The sequence below is a fragment of the Sorghum bicolor genome, chromosome 3, assembly GCF_000003195.3.
Source record: "Sorghum bicolor cultivar BTx623 chromosome 3, Sorghum_bicolor_NCBIv3, whole genome shotgun sequence".
In the NCBI taxonomy this organism is placed as follows: domain Eukaryota; kingdom Viridiplantae; phylum Streptophyta; class Magnoliopsida; order Poales; family Poaceae; genus Sorghum; species Sorghum bicolor.
Window position 1 is genome coordinate 6,475,135 of NC_012872.2, and position 15,929 is coordinate 6,491,063.

Consider the following 15,929-nt stretch of genomic DNA (forward strand, 5'->3'; position numbering starts at 1 on the left):
TTCAACCGTTTTCTAATTTCTGCTAAGTCTATTCTCCAACCCCTTGATTCCCTAATTGCCTAACTTAGTTTCCAACTTGAGCACAAGCCAAGGGTCAGCTTTTGAAGAGAAATCACTAGTTAAATAAAGGTTATTGATTTTATTATTCATTACATAAAATCAATAAAAGCCAAATCATACGTTGAATTAAATATGCATATGCTCAAAAATCAAATAAGTTCTACTTGTGCATCTACAAGGGATTTTTTTCTAGTATGAATTCACCAACAAGGGTTATTTGTAGAAAAATTTTTCAGGTGGTGATTTTGGTAATTTGCGAAAATTTCTGGGTCGTTACAGGGGTCGTCCGGAGCCCACAGGCTGCCGCCCCGCAGGTGCTCGAAGCGGAGCGTGCCGCGCCCGACGGCGACGGACGCGCCGTCGCCATGCGGGAACTTGAGACCGGCGTGGGGGACGGTGGAGAAGGTGACCAGGAGACCTCTGGAGGCGAGGCGACGGCCGAGGACAAGGAGCGGGTTCACGTGGCCTTGTAGAGGGGCCGAGACGAGGAGGACGTGGGGCGGCGAAGGAGACGACGACATAGGTGTGTGTTGGTGCTTTTCTCTGTGGCAGGCAGCAAAGGGCATACTATATATAGGCGGAGAACGTTTTTCATACCTGTTGGTCAGCCAAATGTTTGACATTGACGCTGAAACTGCACAGTGCTCTGCTCACATGCGTAGCTTGGCGGGTTGGTATACGACTGGGAGTTGGGACCATAATTTTTTTTGGGCGTTTCCCAAACTCCAAATGCATTTTCTTTCAAAATGGTTCAAATAGTAGTGTTATGGCGAACGTGGTTTTTATGCCCTTAAGGGCACATACTCCCACTCTCATATTTATTGGATTCGCATTGAGAAATATGTAAACACACATTTCAAAGCAAAACTGAATGGAGATGTGTGTTTGCACATTTTTCAATGCGAATTCAATGGATGAGAGGGTGAGAGCATGTGTTCTTGAGAGCAAAAGGAAAACTTTGCCGTGTTAGGCCTGTTTGGATGGCCCTGTCCTTAGAAGCTCTCGTGGAGGCAAGTGCAAGAACAGGCCGAGAACCAAGCAACCCCCTTAATGCAAGAACAGAAGATCATCCCAGACGCTCATAGGGATGGACACCTTCCTCGACGGACCACCGCCAGAGGCATTGTGGTGGGCAACGTGAGGGTGATGAGCCCACAAGTGACGAACTTCGTGGACATGCGGCTGTTGGACACGAACGAAGTAGAGAAGGCTAGTGGAGTCAAGTTTGACAGTGTAGCCATCAAAGCCATGGTACACGCGCAACTAAGTCCATGAAAGAATAGATTTCTAGTAAAGTTAAGGCTTGTCCAATAGACTAGCTCCAGATTTCTACTTGCGTGGAGAAGAAAGTTGTGCGTTCCAAAGCATACTTGAGACTATCTCTCTCTCTCTCTCGCTCTGCTCCGGCACTAGGCGCCTAGGACTAACTGACTAGCAGGCTTGAGAGATTTCTTTTACTAGTACAAATGAGTTGGTCAGCAGGCCTGCTTCTGTGAGTACAGTGGATTGTTGGATGCGTGAGTTTGGTTGTTGTAATGTCGTTGCTTTGATTCTGCATATAGGATCTCTGAGCTAGATGTCGACTCTTTTCAAAGTACCATGAATTATTGGATGAGCTGGTTTGGTTGTTGTTGCTTGATTCTAGGCACGATCTCTAAGCTAGATGTTGACTCCTTTCAAAGGGTGCCCTTGAATAAATTAGCAAGCAAGAGAAAAGAACTTACTACCCCTTATTATTTTTTCAAAAATTTAACTGAACTCACCAATAACTAAGAAGCTGGAGCAATAAGTTTTGCTGCTTCCAATAATATATTAAAAGTTATTACACCCACTACATCAACCATTGGAGCATCATGTCTAGTATTAATTAGTAAATGAGTATATTGACCGCTAGGGTCTGATGGATGGTGAGGACTTAGATGTTAATTTAGGACTTAGATGTTAATTTATTCTGAGACAAATTTTATGTTTGCCAAAAAAAAAGAAAGTTATATTACATCATGCATGTACTTAAAAAACTCTTAATTAAGAGCTATTTGGATCATTTCTTAAATCATTTATCAGAGGACACCGTTGAAATGTAGCTTTTGCAGCAGGCCCGTTTAAAAACTCTGGCCTGTTTAGATCTTTCATTTGGAGGAATTGAAATTAATTGTATAGATGATCATACTATGTTTTTACTTTGTAACTTATAACATACTCTTCAACTCGCTCCTCTACGGTAGAAATACAACGCATAAATATGCCTCGTATAGTCAACAATAATATACAAATATAATCTATATGAGCTTAATTAATATGTGTCTAAATTATGGTTATTAAAATTAATTCAATTCGAAGTATCCAAACGAGGCCTTAGCTAAAAGACATCTTAAATCATTGTTAATACCCACAAGACACTAAACTCAAGTATTATACAATGGAGGGAGCAGGTACGAAGCAAATTCAATGAGTGACAGAGAGAAACCATGTGAAAAGTGTGGCAATCACACGTGCTTTTGATAATCCCTGAACCAGCACCCCCCGATCCACTTTTATTTTTTGCGAAGATCCCCCAATCCACTTGTATATATTGTACAATATATTCTCGTTTATGCACATCTAAAGCACATGATATATATGGAACTAAAATACACTCGCATGAATGTTTTCATCTTACACCCAAAGGCATGGTGATCCCAAGCCTCCCGGCACCGAACGCCACGAACCTGAAGTGTCCTGCCCAAGCATGACGCGGCTGCGCGCGGGGACGTGTGGTAGCCGAGCAGCTCCGTCCGTGTCCACGGTCGATCGTCGTCTCCCGCGGTATGAGCAGCGGCAGCGGCGTCCGCGGCCGGAACGTTTCCTTGATGAGTCCTGAGGTACTATAGTATAGCGCAGCTCCTCGAGGTGGTCCTCAGTGACGACGTGGGGTCGCCGTTGCCGGCGACGACGAGGGTCGCGCGGATCTCGTCTTGGACCTTCCGCATCTCGTGTGGGTGGTTGATGAGCTACGCCATGGCCCCCATACCAACGTGGTGTAGATCGTGTGTCCGTGCCGACGGCAAACATTTCCTGCGTAAATGAATAAATGCCGGTCGATCGGTTGTTTGTTACACATCACGATGACACGATTCATGAACATACACGCATGTAATTAAGGTTAGTAACCAGTATTAGTACGTTTACCAGGATAATGGCTTTGATGGCTACGTCGTCAAACTTGACTCCACCGGCCTATATATTCAGCGTCGTCGTTCAGGTCCAACAGCGCATGTTCACGAAGTCCCGGTGATCGTGATCGCCCTCACGTTGGCCGCCGTCACGGCGCCTCTGGCGGTGGTCCGCGATGACGCGCTCCAGGAAGGCGTCCATCTCCGCGGACGTGCGCACCGCCTTGGCGTGTCCAGCCCCATGAGCGTGTCGACCCACGCCAGCCAGGGCACGAACTCCCCCACGGTGACGGTCCCGAGCAGCTCCTCTCTCGAAGTCGGCAAACAGCCTCGCGAGCTTCTCGCCGCCGCCATCGCCGGGCCCGTACATACCCGCAGACGCCTCGCCCGTGGCGCCAGTGCTCGCCGTAGGGGACGAAGGCCACGTCGCGGCCGTGCAGGAGGCGCTCGGCCATGCGCAACGCCGGCCGGCTCGCGAAGGCGAGGTCGCGGGTCTCCATGACCTCCTGCGCCGCGGCCGCCGAGGAGAGGCCACCACGGTTGGCACGCGGCCCGGGCACAACAGCATGCATGACCGGGCCGTGAGAGGCAGCCATCGCTTGGAGCCCGCGGTGCGGCAGAGAGCCAAGAAGGGGCAGGTGGCCGAGGAGTGGAAGGCCCAAGGTGATGGCCGCAGTCGCCGGCGGCCGTCCATGCTTGACGGGGAACCCTTCCTGTTCCTGATGGCGAAGAGCAGCGAGAGGGCAGCAATGAACAGCAGCAGTGCAACAAACGGCACGAGCAGAGCTCGCTAAGTGCTTCAGGCCGGCACGGGCACGGTTGTGGTTGGACCGTGCCATGCTTGGGCTAAATCAAACCACCGTGCTTTGGGCCATGCTTTTGGCCCGTGGCCCGTGGGCAACATGCTTAACAGTACACTGTGCCGGGCTTAAGGTGAGTGACGTTGTTACACGTCATTCCAAGAATTTTGTAAAGTCAATACAAAACATTTTAAATTTGACTAAATTTATACAATAAAATAATAACATTTATAATATCAAATAAGTATCATTAGATTTATTATTATTTATTTTTTTTATAATATAGCGATTTGATATCATAAATTTTTGTAATTGTTTCTATAATTTTGGTCAAACTTAAAATACTTTGATTTTTTAAGATTGTTAGAATGAGTTATAATTTGGGAAGAAAGAAGTACTTAAAGGAGCTACAGAAATCATAAAAAAAAATAGTGTTATCGGTTATCGCAGCACAACTGAACACGTCAGCTGCTTGAAAATGTTTTTTTGGACCAAAATATGCCATCTAATCCATCAGCATGCATGTTTTTCAAGTGACAAGCTAGGATCCAATTATCCATATTCAACCCTCGGTACAGTGGCATAATAATATAGAAAACAGATTGGTTATTATGATGCGCTCCATCGAGACAAGACGTGTTATATTTATATATCAAGCTATAATAAGCCATCAAGTGTTGAGGCTAGTGTCCTCTGTGCCGACGCGGAGCATTTTACTAATATCTTACTCTTCTTGAAAGCTTCAACTCATAAAATTCGTATCAATCAAACTTTTTTAAATTTGATCAACTTTATAAAAAAAGAACATCAATATTTATAATATAAAATAAGTATCTTACGAAAATATATTCTATGATAAATCTAATGGCACTAATTTGGTATATAAACCTTAGCTTTTTTCTAGAAATTCGATTAAGGTTTAAAAAGTTTGACTTAAGACAATTCTAATAATTGAAGCTTTCAGAGATAAAGGAAGTAATATATTCCATGTTCGCGACCTCTAAGCTATAATGGGGCTTGAGGTTTAGAAGAGAACAATTGGTTTCGGTTCTAGAGGGATGCCTAGGAGAGGTGACCCTGAAATAATTTAGGGTTCTAATTTGGATTTGACAATTAATGACTAACGTGTGTTTTATAGTGATATTACATAAGTATGGTCGCAATGATGATTGATGTTGGACAATTATGTTTTTCATGCCCCTACTGTTGGTTGGTTATCGGTTTTCAAAGAATAAGCACGAAGATTAAAGATGGACTAGTTCTAAATGGAGTTAAGGCCTTGAGGGACACTTAAGAGTAGTGATATGATCTTTTTTTCACCTTTAGCCATACTATATATTTAGAGGGGATATAACGGATAGCTTAGCCTCGTTGAATCTAGTAATTGGATGTAATACACACTTGTGAAACTAGTGTTAGGTAGCACAAATGGAGCCCAAGGATCAATGGGATCAAAACCAAACTCAAAGGCATTTGAATTGGATGAGTTTGGTGCTGTTTTGAAAGCATTGGAGTTCTTTGGGGGAGCATAGGAGGGTGCACCAGAGTGCCCAAATAGTGTGTTTTTCAGATGAAAAATAGTGCATGTCACAATAACTTCTAATGTGCACTAGAAGTGTCACACCGGAGCTTCGATACAATGAGTGTTTTTAGGTGAACTAGCACAGTATAAGGCACCAGAGCTATTTCGTGTGCACTAGAGTTGTGCCACGGGACAATGACTTTAGAAAGGTATGCAAAGGGTTCAAGTACGCACCGGGGCTCTCTGGTGGACCGCTAGAATTGTAGCACCAAAGTGTGTGTACAATAACAACTAGTTTTTGAACGAACTATTAGAGAGGCATTGGAACTTTTTCGGTGCAAGTGTTAGTGGCGCACCAAAGATCTCCGATGTTTCTACTGAGTGAAGTAACAATTAGTTTTTAGGAGTGAGCCCTATATATACCCCTCCATCTCATGCATTAGAGCTCTCTTGGCATTCAGGACATATCCATAAACTTGTTGGTGTCCAACTGAGAGCTTTGGCCTATTGGAGTAATTTGGATTTGCTAATCAAGATTAAGGATTTCATTAGTGTTTAGAGAGTAGCAAGTGTGCATCCAATCTTCTCATTAGACTTTGTTAGGTCCAAGGAGAGTTTGTACTTATTACTCTTAGTGATCGACATCACCTATATCACTTGGTGATCTCACATTTTGGTAATTGTAAGAGGACTAACTCAAGATGCCAAGCTGAGTCGATTAGGTGGCCTCGGTACCACTTCTCAAGTCTTGAGTTCGATTTTATAATTTGGAACAGAGAGAGTACAATATTAAAGACTGCACCAATCAAACCATCTCTCGTATATTGGGACGGGATCGAGAGTACATAGAGAAGGAACTATTAGGTCAGTCTCAATGAGAAGTTTCATGTCCCAGTTTCTGACGCATCTGATTTTGGAAACATAAGAGTTTCATGGGGATGAAACTCTCTCTGCTCCCATAAAACTTTTATTATCTCTCTCTTTATTAATATTGTACCACATCAGCATATTTAATGTCCGTAAAACTTTAATGAAATCACATTGAGACTAACCTTGCTACGGACGAGCTACGATAGGTACTTGACACTTGACAGCCACCACAAGTAAATTCATGCCACTTGACAGTTGACAAAACATGCTGCGAACCAACAGGAAGGAACCGGCCGGTATTACCACAACTGTTATTCAACCGTACCAGCACATGTTGACAGTATAGCGGCGACGAAGTCTTGGATACCCTTGTCCAACGAGCCGCCGGTGGACAGCGCCGCGCTCGCCTCGGCCTTCCATTTCCCGGACCTTGCCCGCACTGCCACTGCCTCCGGCCCGCCGCCCATGACCTCCTCGATGCAGCGGCGGAGGGCGTCACGCGCCATCGGCTTCGGGAGCCGGACTCCGACGCCGTACACGTCCGCCAAGAACTTGGCGTTGGTAGGCTGGTCGGCCCAGGCCGGGTACGTGACGACCGGCACGCCGGACGCGAGCGCCTCCACGGTGGAGTTCCAGCCGCAGTGCGTCACGAAGCACCCCACGGCGGCGTGCGACAGCACGCGCGCCTGATCGCACCACGCCACCACCTTGCCCCTGCTGCCGCTGCCGGTCGCCGCGGCGAGGCAGTCGTCGCCGGCGTCGGGCAGGAGCTCCCTGTTGTCGTCGCGCACCACCAGCAGGAACGGCCGCCCCGTGGCCGCCAGGCCCTCCGCCAGCTCGCTCATCTCGTCGCGGCTGATCTGCAGGAGGCTCCCGAACGCCACGAACACCACTGACCGCGGCGGCTGCGCGTCGAGCCACGCCACGCAGTCGCCGTCGTCGTCGTGGCCACTACCGTGGCTCTCTGCCTCGCTGCAGAGCGGACCGACTGGTATGACAGGAAGATGCGGGCGGAGCGCCTCCATGGTCGGGAGCTCGAGCTCGTCGAAGGTGTTGACGAGGACCCATGTCACCGTCTCGCGGAGGCTGCGGAGGTCTGCGATGAGCACTTGGCGCCAGACGAACTCGTCGGGAGCGTGGATCAGGGCGGGCAGATCGCCGGCGGCCAGCGGTGGCAGCCCGGGGACAGCGACCGTGGCGCCTGGTCCGGCGTCGCGCGACGGGAAGTCCGCGAGCGAGTGGAAGTAGTGGTAGAACAGGGAGAGGACGGCGCAGGACTCCGTCCAGAGCATGGCGTGCGGGACGCCCATGCCGCCGGCGACGCGGGTCGCCCACGGGGCGAACGCGTTGGCCACGACGCACGACACCGGCCGGCCGGCTCCGGACTGCCGCCGGATGAGCTCCGCGTGATAGAAATAATCTGTGCATAGGATCGACTAGTAGTAGATCTAGACGGGTACAATCTTTAACTGGTAAACAACAAGGTACATATTCTATACAAGATCTAAAATGGAAACAGTAAATACAATTAAATGAGTCGGGATTAATAGGATTAGACCGTCGAGAGAAGGAGCAGCAGGGGCGGCGGAAGACGATCCCGAGGCCATCACGTCGGTGGTGGAGTGGATCTTCGAGGACGTCGATGGTGGCGGTGATGCGGATGTCGAGGTGGCGCAGATCCGGCGTCGGTGAGTTTTCCCGTCGCTGGCTGCGCTTCCCTGATCGGCTAGGGTTTTCTAGGGTTTGTAGATGTCGGTGGGGAGGAGTGGCAACTGTTCAACTCGTGAACAGTGCCGCCGGCCCCCACCTCTTATTTATAGCGCAGTGCGACGGGGGCCCACCAACCATATAGGGTTGGGCGCCCCCGATCAGGGCGCGAGACAAGGCCCAATAAGGCCGTTGGGCCATATTGGTGGGAGATCAAACCAACATTCTCCCCCTTGATCTCACTCTATTCTTTGTCTGTATTCTTTCTTTTCAAACTCTTTTACCTTATTTATTTCATCACAAATTAGTGCATAGAGCTGCGTCATCATCACGGTCTATCGCCGATAGACTTGACAGCTACGAATACACTTCTCTGATCTGAAACAAATTCTGTTATTCTTTGGGCCTCTTTGTCCAGGAATCATAGGCTTTCCCTTAAACCCATGCCGGCTACGTGTTCTCTAAACACGCTGGGTGGTAAGCCTTTGGTAAGCGGATCCGCAAGCATCTTTTCAGTGTTTATATGCTCAAGCTTTATGACATGATCCCGGATCTTATCTTTCACAACATAGTACTTTATGTCAATGTGTTTGGCAGCACCACTTGACCTATTGTTGTGTGCATATTCTACTGCTGGATTATTATCGCAGTATAACTGTAGTGGTTTAGAGATGTTATCAACCACTCTCAAACCGGGTATGAACTTCTTTAACCAGTTCACCTGCCCCGACGCCTCAAAACATGCTACAAATTCGGCATACATTGTGGACGATGTAGTGACCGTCTGTAATTTACTTTTCCACGATATGGCTCCATTTGCGAGAGTAAATACATAGCCTGACGTGGACTTTCTGTTATCTCCCGCATAATCTGAATCTGAATATCCTACTATCTGTAGGGAATCTGATCTCTTGTATGTAAGCATGAGGCTCTTTGTTCCTTGCAAATAACGCAAGACCTTCTTTACTAATTTCCAGTGTTCCACACCTGGATTACTCTGAAATCTGCCAAGCAACCCGGTAACAAAAGCTAAGTCAGGGCGAGTACATACTTGAGCGTACTGTAAACTTCCAACAGCCGAAGCATATGGAACTGATCTCATCTGGTTGAGCTCATACTCATTCTTGGGACACTGAAAATCCCCATATCTGTCGCCCTTGACTATCGGTGCAGGTGATGCACTACATTTGTGCATATTGTATCTCTCTAGAACTTTTTCTATATATGCTTTCTGTGATAATCCCAATACCCCCTTCGTTCTATCTCGGTGAATCTCTATGCCCAAAACATATGATGCTTCACCAAGATCTTTCATGTCAAATTTCGAGGACAAGAATTTCTTTGTTTCCTGCAGTAGACCGACATCGCTACTTGCGAGTAGGATATCATCCACATACAAGATTAGGAAGATGTACTTCCCATTCTTAAACTTTGCATAAACACAGTTGTCCTCTACATTCTGTTTAAACCCAAAACTTCTTATGGTCTCATCAAACTTCAAATACCACTGTCTTGAAGCTTGTTTTAATCCATAAATGGATTTCTTTAGGCGGCATCCCATTCGCTCTTTTCCTTCCACGACAAAACCTTTCGGTTGTGCCATGTAAACATTTTCCTCCAAATCCCCATGTAGGAAAGCCGTCTTAACATCCATCTGATGTAATTCTAAATCATAATGTGCTACTAGAGCCATTATGATCCTGAAGGAATCCTTACATGAGACTGGAGAAAAAGTCTCATTGTAATCAATCCCTTCTCTTTGCGTAAAGCCTTTTGCCACAAGTCGCGCTTTAAATCTTTCTACGTTCCCTTGGGAGTCATACTTGGTTTTGTAGACCCATTTACAGCCTACTGTTTTGGCTCCTTTAGGAATTTCTTCTAAATCCCAAACTCCATTGGAGTTCATGGATTTCATCTCTTCTATCATAGCTTCTAGCCACTTCTGTGAGTTGGCGCTTCTCATGGCCTCATCATATGAGGTGGGATCACCCTCCATATGAAATTCCTCTGTGTTAAAAACTTCATAGTCATCTGGGATAGCTGACCTTCTGATTCTTTGAGATCTTCTCGGTGCCTCCACAGTTGGCACTTGATCTGGTTGGGGCTGTTGTTGCTCCCCCTCGCCTGTGGCAACTGGTTCTTCTATGGGCTCCTGAAGGACAGGTTCCTCATTTTCATCTGTTGTTGCCACAGGAGAGTGAGCAATTGTTTCTGGCATCACAGTGTCGGGCACTGTTGGTGCATTCACAATGGGTAATTCAAAAAATGGCTCTTGAATCATCGGAGTGGGTGCATACACCCGCTTCTCTTCAAGATCAATCTTTCGAGCTACCACGCTCCCCCTGATCAGCTCATCCTCTAGAAATACGGCGTGTCTCGTTTCTACAAACTTTGTATATCTGTCTGGACAGTAGAAACGATAACCCTTTGATTTTTCTGGGTAGCCAATGAAATGGCAACTGACTGTTTTGGGATCTAGCTTTCCAATGTTTGGGTTAAATACTTTAGCCTCAGCTGGGCTCCCCCACACACGCAAGTGGCTTAGCGAGGGAACTCTTCCTGTCCACAACTCATACGGTGTTTTAGGCACCGATTTACTGGGAACTCTGTTTAGAATGTGAATGGCGGTTTTTAATGCCTCCATCCACAAACTTAGTGGTAATGTAGAGTAACTAATCATACTTCGCACCATATCCATCAGGGTACGGTTGCGTCTTTCAGCTACTCCATTCTGCTGAGGCTCGCCCGGTGTAGAATACTGGGCTACTATGCCATGCTCCTGTAAGAACTTTGCAAAAGGTCCAGGAACTTGGCCATAAGGGGTGTGCCGACCATAGTACTCCCCTCCACGGTCGGATCTGACTATCTTAATCTTTAAGTTGTGCTGATTTTCAACTTCAGCCTTAAATATCTTGAACTTATCTAATGCCTCTGTTCTTTCTTTAATTGGATAAATATACCCAAATCGGGAGTAATCATCTGTGAATGTTATGAACGAGTCATAGCCATCCATACTTTTCACAGGAAACGGTCCACAGATGTCCGTGTGGATTATTTCTAAAATCCCAGTGCTTCTTTTGGCATTCTTTTTAATTTTCTTTGCAAATTTTCCTTTAATGCAGTCTATGCATTGATCTAATTCTGAGAACTCAAGTGGAGGAAGAATTTCATTCTTTACTAATATCTCTATTCTCCCCCTCGAAATGTGGCCTAAACGACAATGCCATAATTTCGACGATACATCTTGAGTTCGCTTTCTTTTTCTATTCTCACTCTGAGACAAGGACGTGTTTTCTGTAGCATCACATACGGAATTCACTGTTTCACGAAGCGATAATAAATAAAGATCTTGTTGTTGGAATGCAACACCAACACAGTCATTATTACAATAAATCTGGCACTTGCCATCACCAAAATGACAAGCAAAATTATCATCGTCCAAACGTGAAACACTAATCAAATTTCTCTGAAGCGAAGGAACATAAAGGACATCTCTAAGTAAAAGTGTGAAGCCACTAGCAAGCTCCAGGGAGACATCGCCAACAGCTTCAACATCTGCTCTGACTCCATTCGCCACTCTAATGTGTCTTTCTCTTCTTGTTGTCGTCCTTGTCGAGCTGAACCCCTGTAAAGAATTAGCAACATGAACAGTTGCACCTGAGTCAACCCACCAAGTGGATTTAGAATAACTTATATACAGGGATTCATTTACAAAGGTAATAATATTCTCACCACATGATCTGAGTTTCATCTGTAGCCAATCAGGGCATCTTTTCTTGTAGTGTCCTTCTTTCTTGCAGTAGAGACATTGGTTTTGGTTCACTACAAACTGGTTCTGTTGAGGGAGATGCTGCATGGTAGACTGAGACTGGTTCTGGCCCTGGTGCTGGGTGGAAGGCTTGCCCTGTTGCTGCATAGGGCCCTTTCCCTTGTTCTTTGAAGGAGAATTGTAAATCTTTTTCTTGTTGTCCCTCAAATGGTTGATTGAACCACCATTTGAGGCTTTGATTCTCTCTTCTTCTTGAGCACACATAGCAATAGTCTTTTCTAAGTCCCATGTTTCTGGTTGCATGTTGTAGTTAACAACAAAGGTTTCAAATTCTTTTGGCAACGACGCAAAAACCAAATGAACAAGGAAAGCATCAGTGATGGTGAGATCCTTGAACTTTTTGATTTTAGATGCCAAGTGACTCATTCTAAGGATGTGCTCTCTAATACCAGTGCCACCACCAGTATATTTCTGTGAGATCAGTTCTTTGATCATTTCTGTTGCATACGTTTTTGTAGAGCCAGTAAACTGCCTCTTTATAGTATCTAGGTAATCTTTAACGCTGTCTACTACTGGAATGGAATCTGATATGTGAGACTCCATCGTGTTCTGTACAAGCGTTTTACATTTCTTGTTTGCTGATTCCCACTTTTTCTTTTCAAGGTCATAAGACATCTGGATGGGAGCAAACTCTCTTTCTCTTTTCTGCCATGCATCATCTGTCTCATCTGTTGCCCGCACAGGTGGCACGGGCTGGACGGGACGCTCTGTGTCAAGGACCCAGTCCACCTCAGCAAAGGTGAAGGCCATGTCGATCTTTTTCCTCCACTCAACGTAGTTGTCCCCTTTGAGTGGTGGAATAGTGTTGATGAACGTCATCAACGAGTAAGCTCCTGAAACACAAACCTCTGGGTGAGAACATAAATAATCACAATTGTATGCCTTAGTATCAACGTTGGTCAAAATTAAAACATACAACTGTTTATGCAATAAAACTATATCACCGTTGGGCAGAAATAGAATTAATGCATAATAATCTTTTAATCACATCATAATACTGCCATTAATCAACGTTGGTCAGAATAATAACAATATTATAATAATCTGGAAAACATATCTATGTTCAAAGATTAAATTCTCCCGTTGGTTCGAATTTAATAGTGAAACAAATATCTGTAAATACGCAGCGGAAACTTTAATAATTTCTTTATCTATTTTCCAGAAACATCTGAATACTTTACTGTTCTCTGAACAAAATTATCGTTGGACAAAAATTATACAGAGAAAAGCAAAGAAATCTGTGCAAAATTTAATTAAATATGCATAAAACTGCTTCTGGAAAAAGAAAAAGAAAAAAAAAACTGAGCTAATTCTTGAGTAGATGGCCATTTTGGCCTGGGCACACTCGCGGCCCACGCGGCTGCTGGCGCACGCGCGGCCTGACAGCAGCTGGCGCAGTCGCGGCCCAGCTCTGTACGCGGCCCAGCAGCAGTGCTCTTTTTTTTTTTTTTTTTTGCTTCTGATTAGCTGGGCTCCTGGCGGATTTCGGCCCGCGAACGAGCTGCAGGCAGTGTACCCCCGCGCCCAGGCCGCAACCTGGGCCTGGGCCGGGAAAGCTTGCACCCGCCTGGGCCAAATCTGGCCCGTTCCGGCGTTAGCCGATCTGAGCCATTGATCTGGATCGGACGGCTCTCCTTCATTCTCGCTGGAATAAAAGGACCCAACAGCCAGCTTCCCTAAACCCTAATCCATTTCTTTCTCTATTCTGTCACAGCAAAAAAAAGGGCATGGTGGCGCCGCCGGGACTTGTCCGGCTGCTCCCCTGTTCTTTCTTTCTTTTCTGTTTGCTGTCCTGTCCCTCTCCTATTCTTTGCCATGCCCAGCTCGAGACCGGGCCTGCAGTTGCCATGGCGACTTGACCGGAGAAGGACAGCAGCGCCGCTGCGGCGCCCCTCGCCGGAGCACGCGTGCGGCCGGAGCCGCGCGCGGCACCGTCGAGTGGCCCCGCGGTGGTGCCCCTTGCCGCGCGGATCTGTGTGTGTGTGTGTTTTTTTTTTTTTTTTTTTTTAATATTTGTTCTAGGGTTAGGGTTTGGTCTTTCTGTGATCTTTCTATCCCGATCTGGATCCACTAACTAGTAAGGCGATTGATACCATTGATAGAAATAATCTGTGCATAGGATCGACTAGTAGTAGATCTAGACGGGTACAATCTTTAACTGGTAAACAACAAGGTACATATTCTATACAAGATCTAAAATGGAAACAGTAAATACAATTAAATGAGTCGGGATTAATAGGATTAGACCGTCGAGAGAAGGAGCAGCAGGGGCGGCGGAAGACGATCCCGAGGCCATCACGTCGGTGGTGGAGTGGATCTTCGAGGACGTCGATGGTGGCGGTGATGCGGATGTCGAGGTGGCGCAGATCCGGCGTCGGTGAGTTTTCCCGTCGCTGGCTGCGCTTCCCTGATCGGCTAGGGTTTTCTAGGGTTTGTAGATGTCGGTGGGGAGGAGTGGCAACTGTTCAACTCGTGAACAGTGCCGCCGGCCCCCACCTCTTATTTATAGCGCAGTGCGACGGGGGCCCACCAACCATATAGGGTTGGGCGCCCCCGATCAGGGCGCGAGACAAGGCCCAATAAGGCCGTTGGGCCATATTGGTGGGAGATCAAACCAACACCGCGAGGACCGGCGGCGCGGCTTCCTCGAGGTGGCGCATCAGACCGCCGGTGGGGTCGTGGTAGCGGGGGTCGTCCGAGGCCCACAGGGCGCCGCCCTTCAGGTGCTCGAACCGGATCGTGCCGCGCCCGACGTCGACGGTCGCGCCGTCGCCGTGCCCAAACTTGAGGCCGGCATGGGGGGCGGTGGAGAAGGTGACGAGGAGGCCTCTGGAGGCGAGGTGACGGCCCAGAACGAGGAGAGGGTTGACATGGCCTTGCAGAGGAGCGGAGACCAGGAGGACGTGGGGCATAGGAGACGACGACGACGACATGGTGAGTTTGCTGCTCGCTGGCTCCTCTGAACTTTGGAGGCTGTACGTATATATCAAGCAATAGTTAATTACTCTAGTTTCCAGTTAACCCCGGCGCACGACACATCGACTGGCTATGTTAATCTAATCATTATGTTACATAACGTGAGGCTGCGTGTATATTGTATATGGTAGATGACGATTGGCGTATCAATACAAAAACACTTTTGTATTTTAACTCATTTATTATTCTCATTTACTTTGTAGTTTTTTCTTTGGTCCTGCTTGTGCTTGGCCACCATAAGCTCAGTAGCAGTACCAATTTTTCCTCTGGCGCGTCGAGTTCTTTTTCTACGATGTGGTTCTGTGCAGTGTCCTTGTGTTTTGCGACATTGATCCAGGCAAGGTTTATAAAGTTTGACATAGTTCTTAGGATCAAATAGGCGATCGACATGACTCTTCACTCTAAGGCCTTGTTTAGTTCGCAAAATTTTTCAAGATTCTCCGTCACATCGAATCTTGCGGCACATGCATGGAGCATTAAATATACATGAAAACAAAAACTATTTGCACAGTTCATCTGTAAACCGCGAGATGAATCTTTTGAGCCTAGTTACTCTATAATTGGACAATGTTTGTCAAATAAAAACGAAAGTGCTACAGTGTCCTTTTTCACCAGTTTTTGCCAACTGAACAAGGCCTAAGATATTTACGTCTAAATAGGCCATATATGTCACTACTGGTTGTTACTGACCTTTTGTTCCCATCTACTACGACGTAGATGGCCGTAGGTACCTTAAGGAAGACAGCGTCTGCTGACGGAACGCTCATGAACATGTCACCAGCGACGTACTTCACGGCGGGTGTCAGCGGGAGCACCGGCGGCACGCTGCACTCCACGTGCGGGAACGCTCTTGCGATGGTCTGTGTGGCGCCACTGAGCCCGCCGTACCGGCTGAACCTACCATTTAACAGTATTTTCTCTCACAACAAATCAAGTGAACAGTATTTTTAACTCGCTGGCTCTTTCATTTCGACATGCTTGAGACTTTTTTTTGAAGAACGACATGCTTGAGA

The 15,929-nt window shown here is 46.7% G+C and overlaps 1 protein-coding gene and 1 pseudogene across 1 annotated transcript; both read right to left on the reverse strand.

The window, feature by feature from the left end:
* Nucleotides 2,716–3,906, reverse strand: LOC8060815 (annotated as a pseudogene).
* On the reverse strand, nt 6,295–14,984 carry LOC8060816 (limonoid UDP-glucosyltransferase). Its single transcript, XM_021456606.1, has 3 exons — nt 14,562–14,984; nt 9,361–9,363; nt 6,295–7,804 (listed from the first exon to the last, which is right to left on the reverse strand). The coding sequence occupies exons 1-3, from the start codon at nt 14,871–14,873 to the stop codon at nt 6,716–6,718; spliced, it is 1,404 nt and encodes a 467-aa protein (XP_021312281.1). The 5' UTR covers nt 14,874–14,984; the 3' UTR covers nt 6,295–6,715.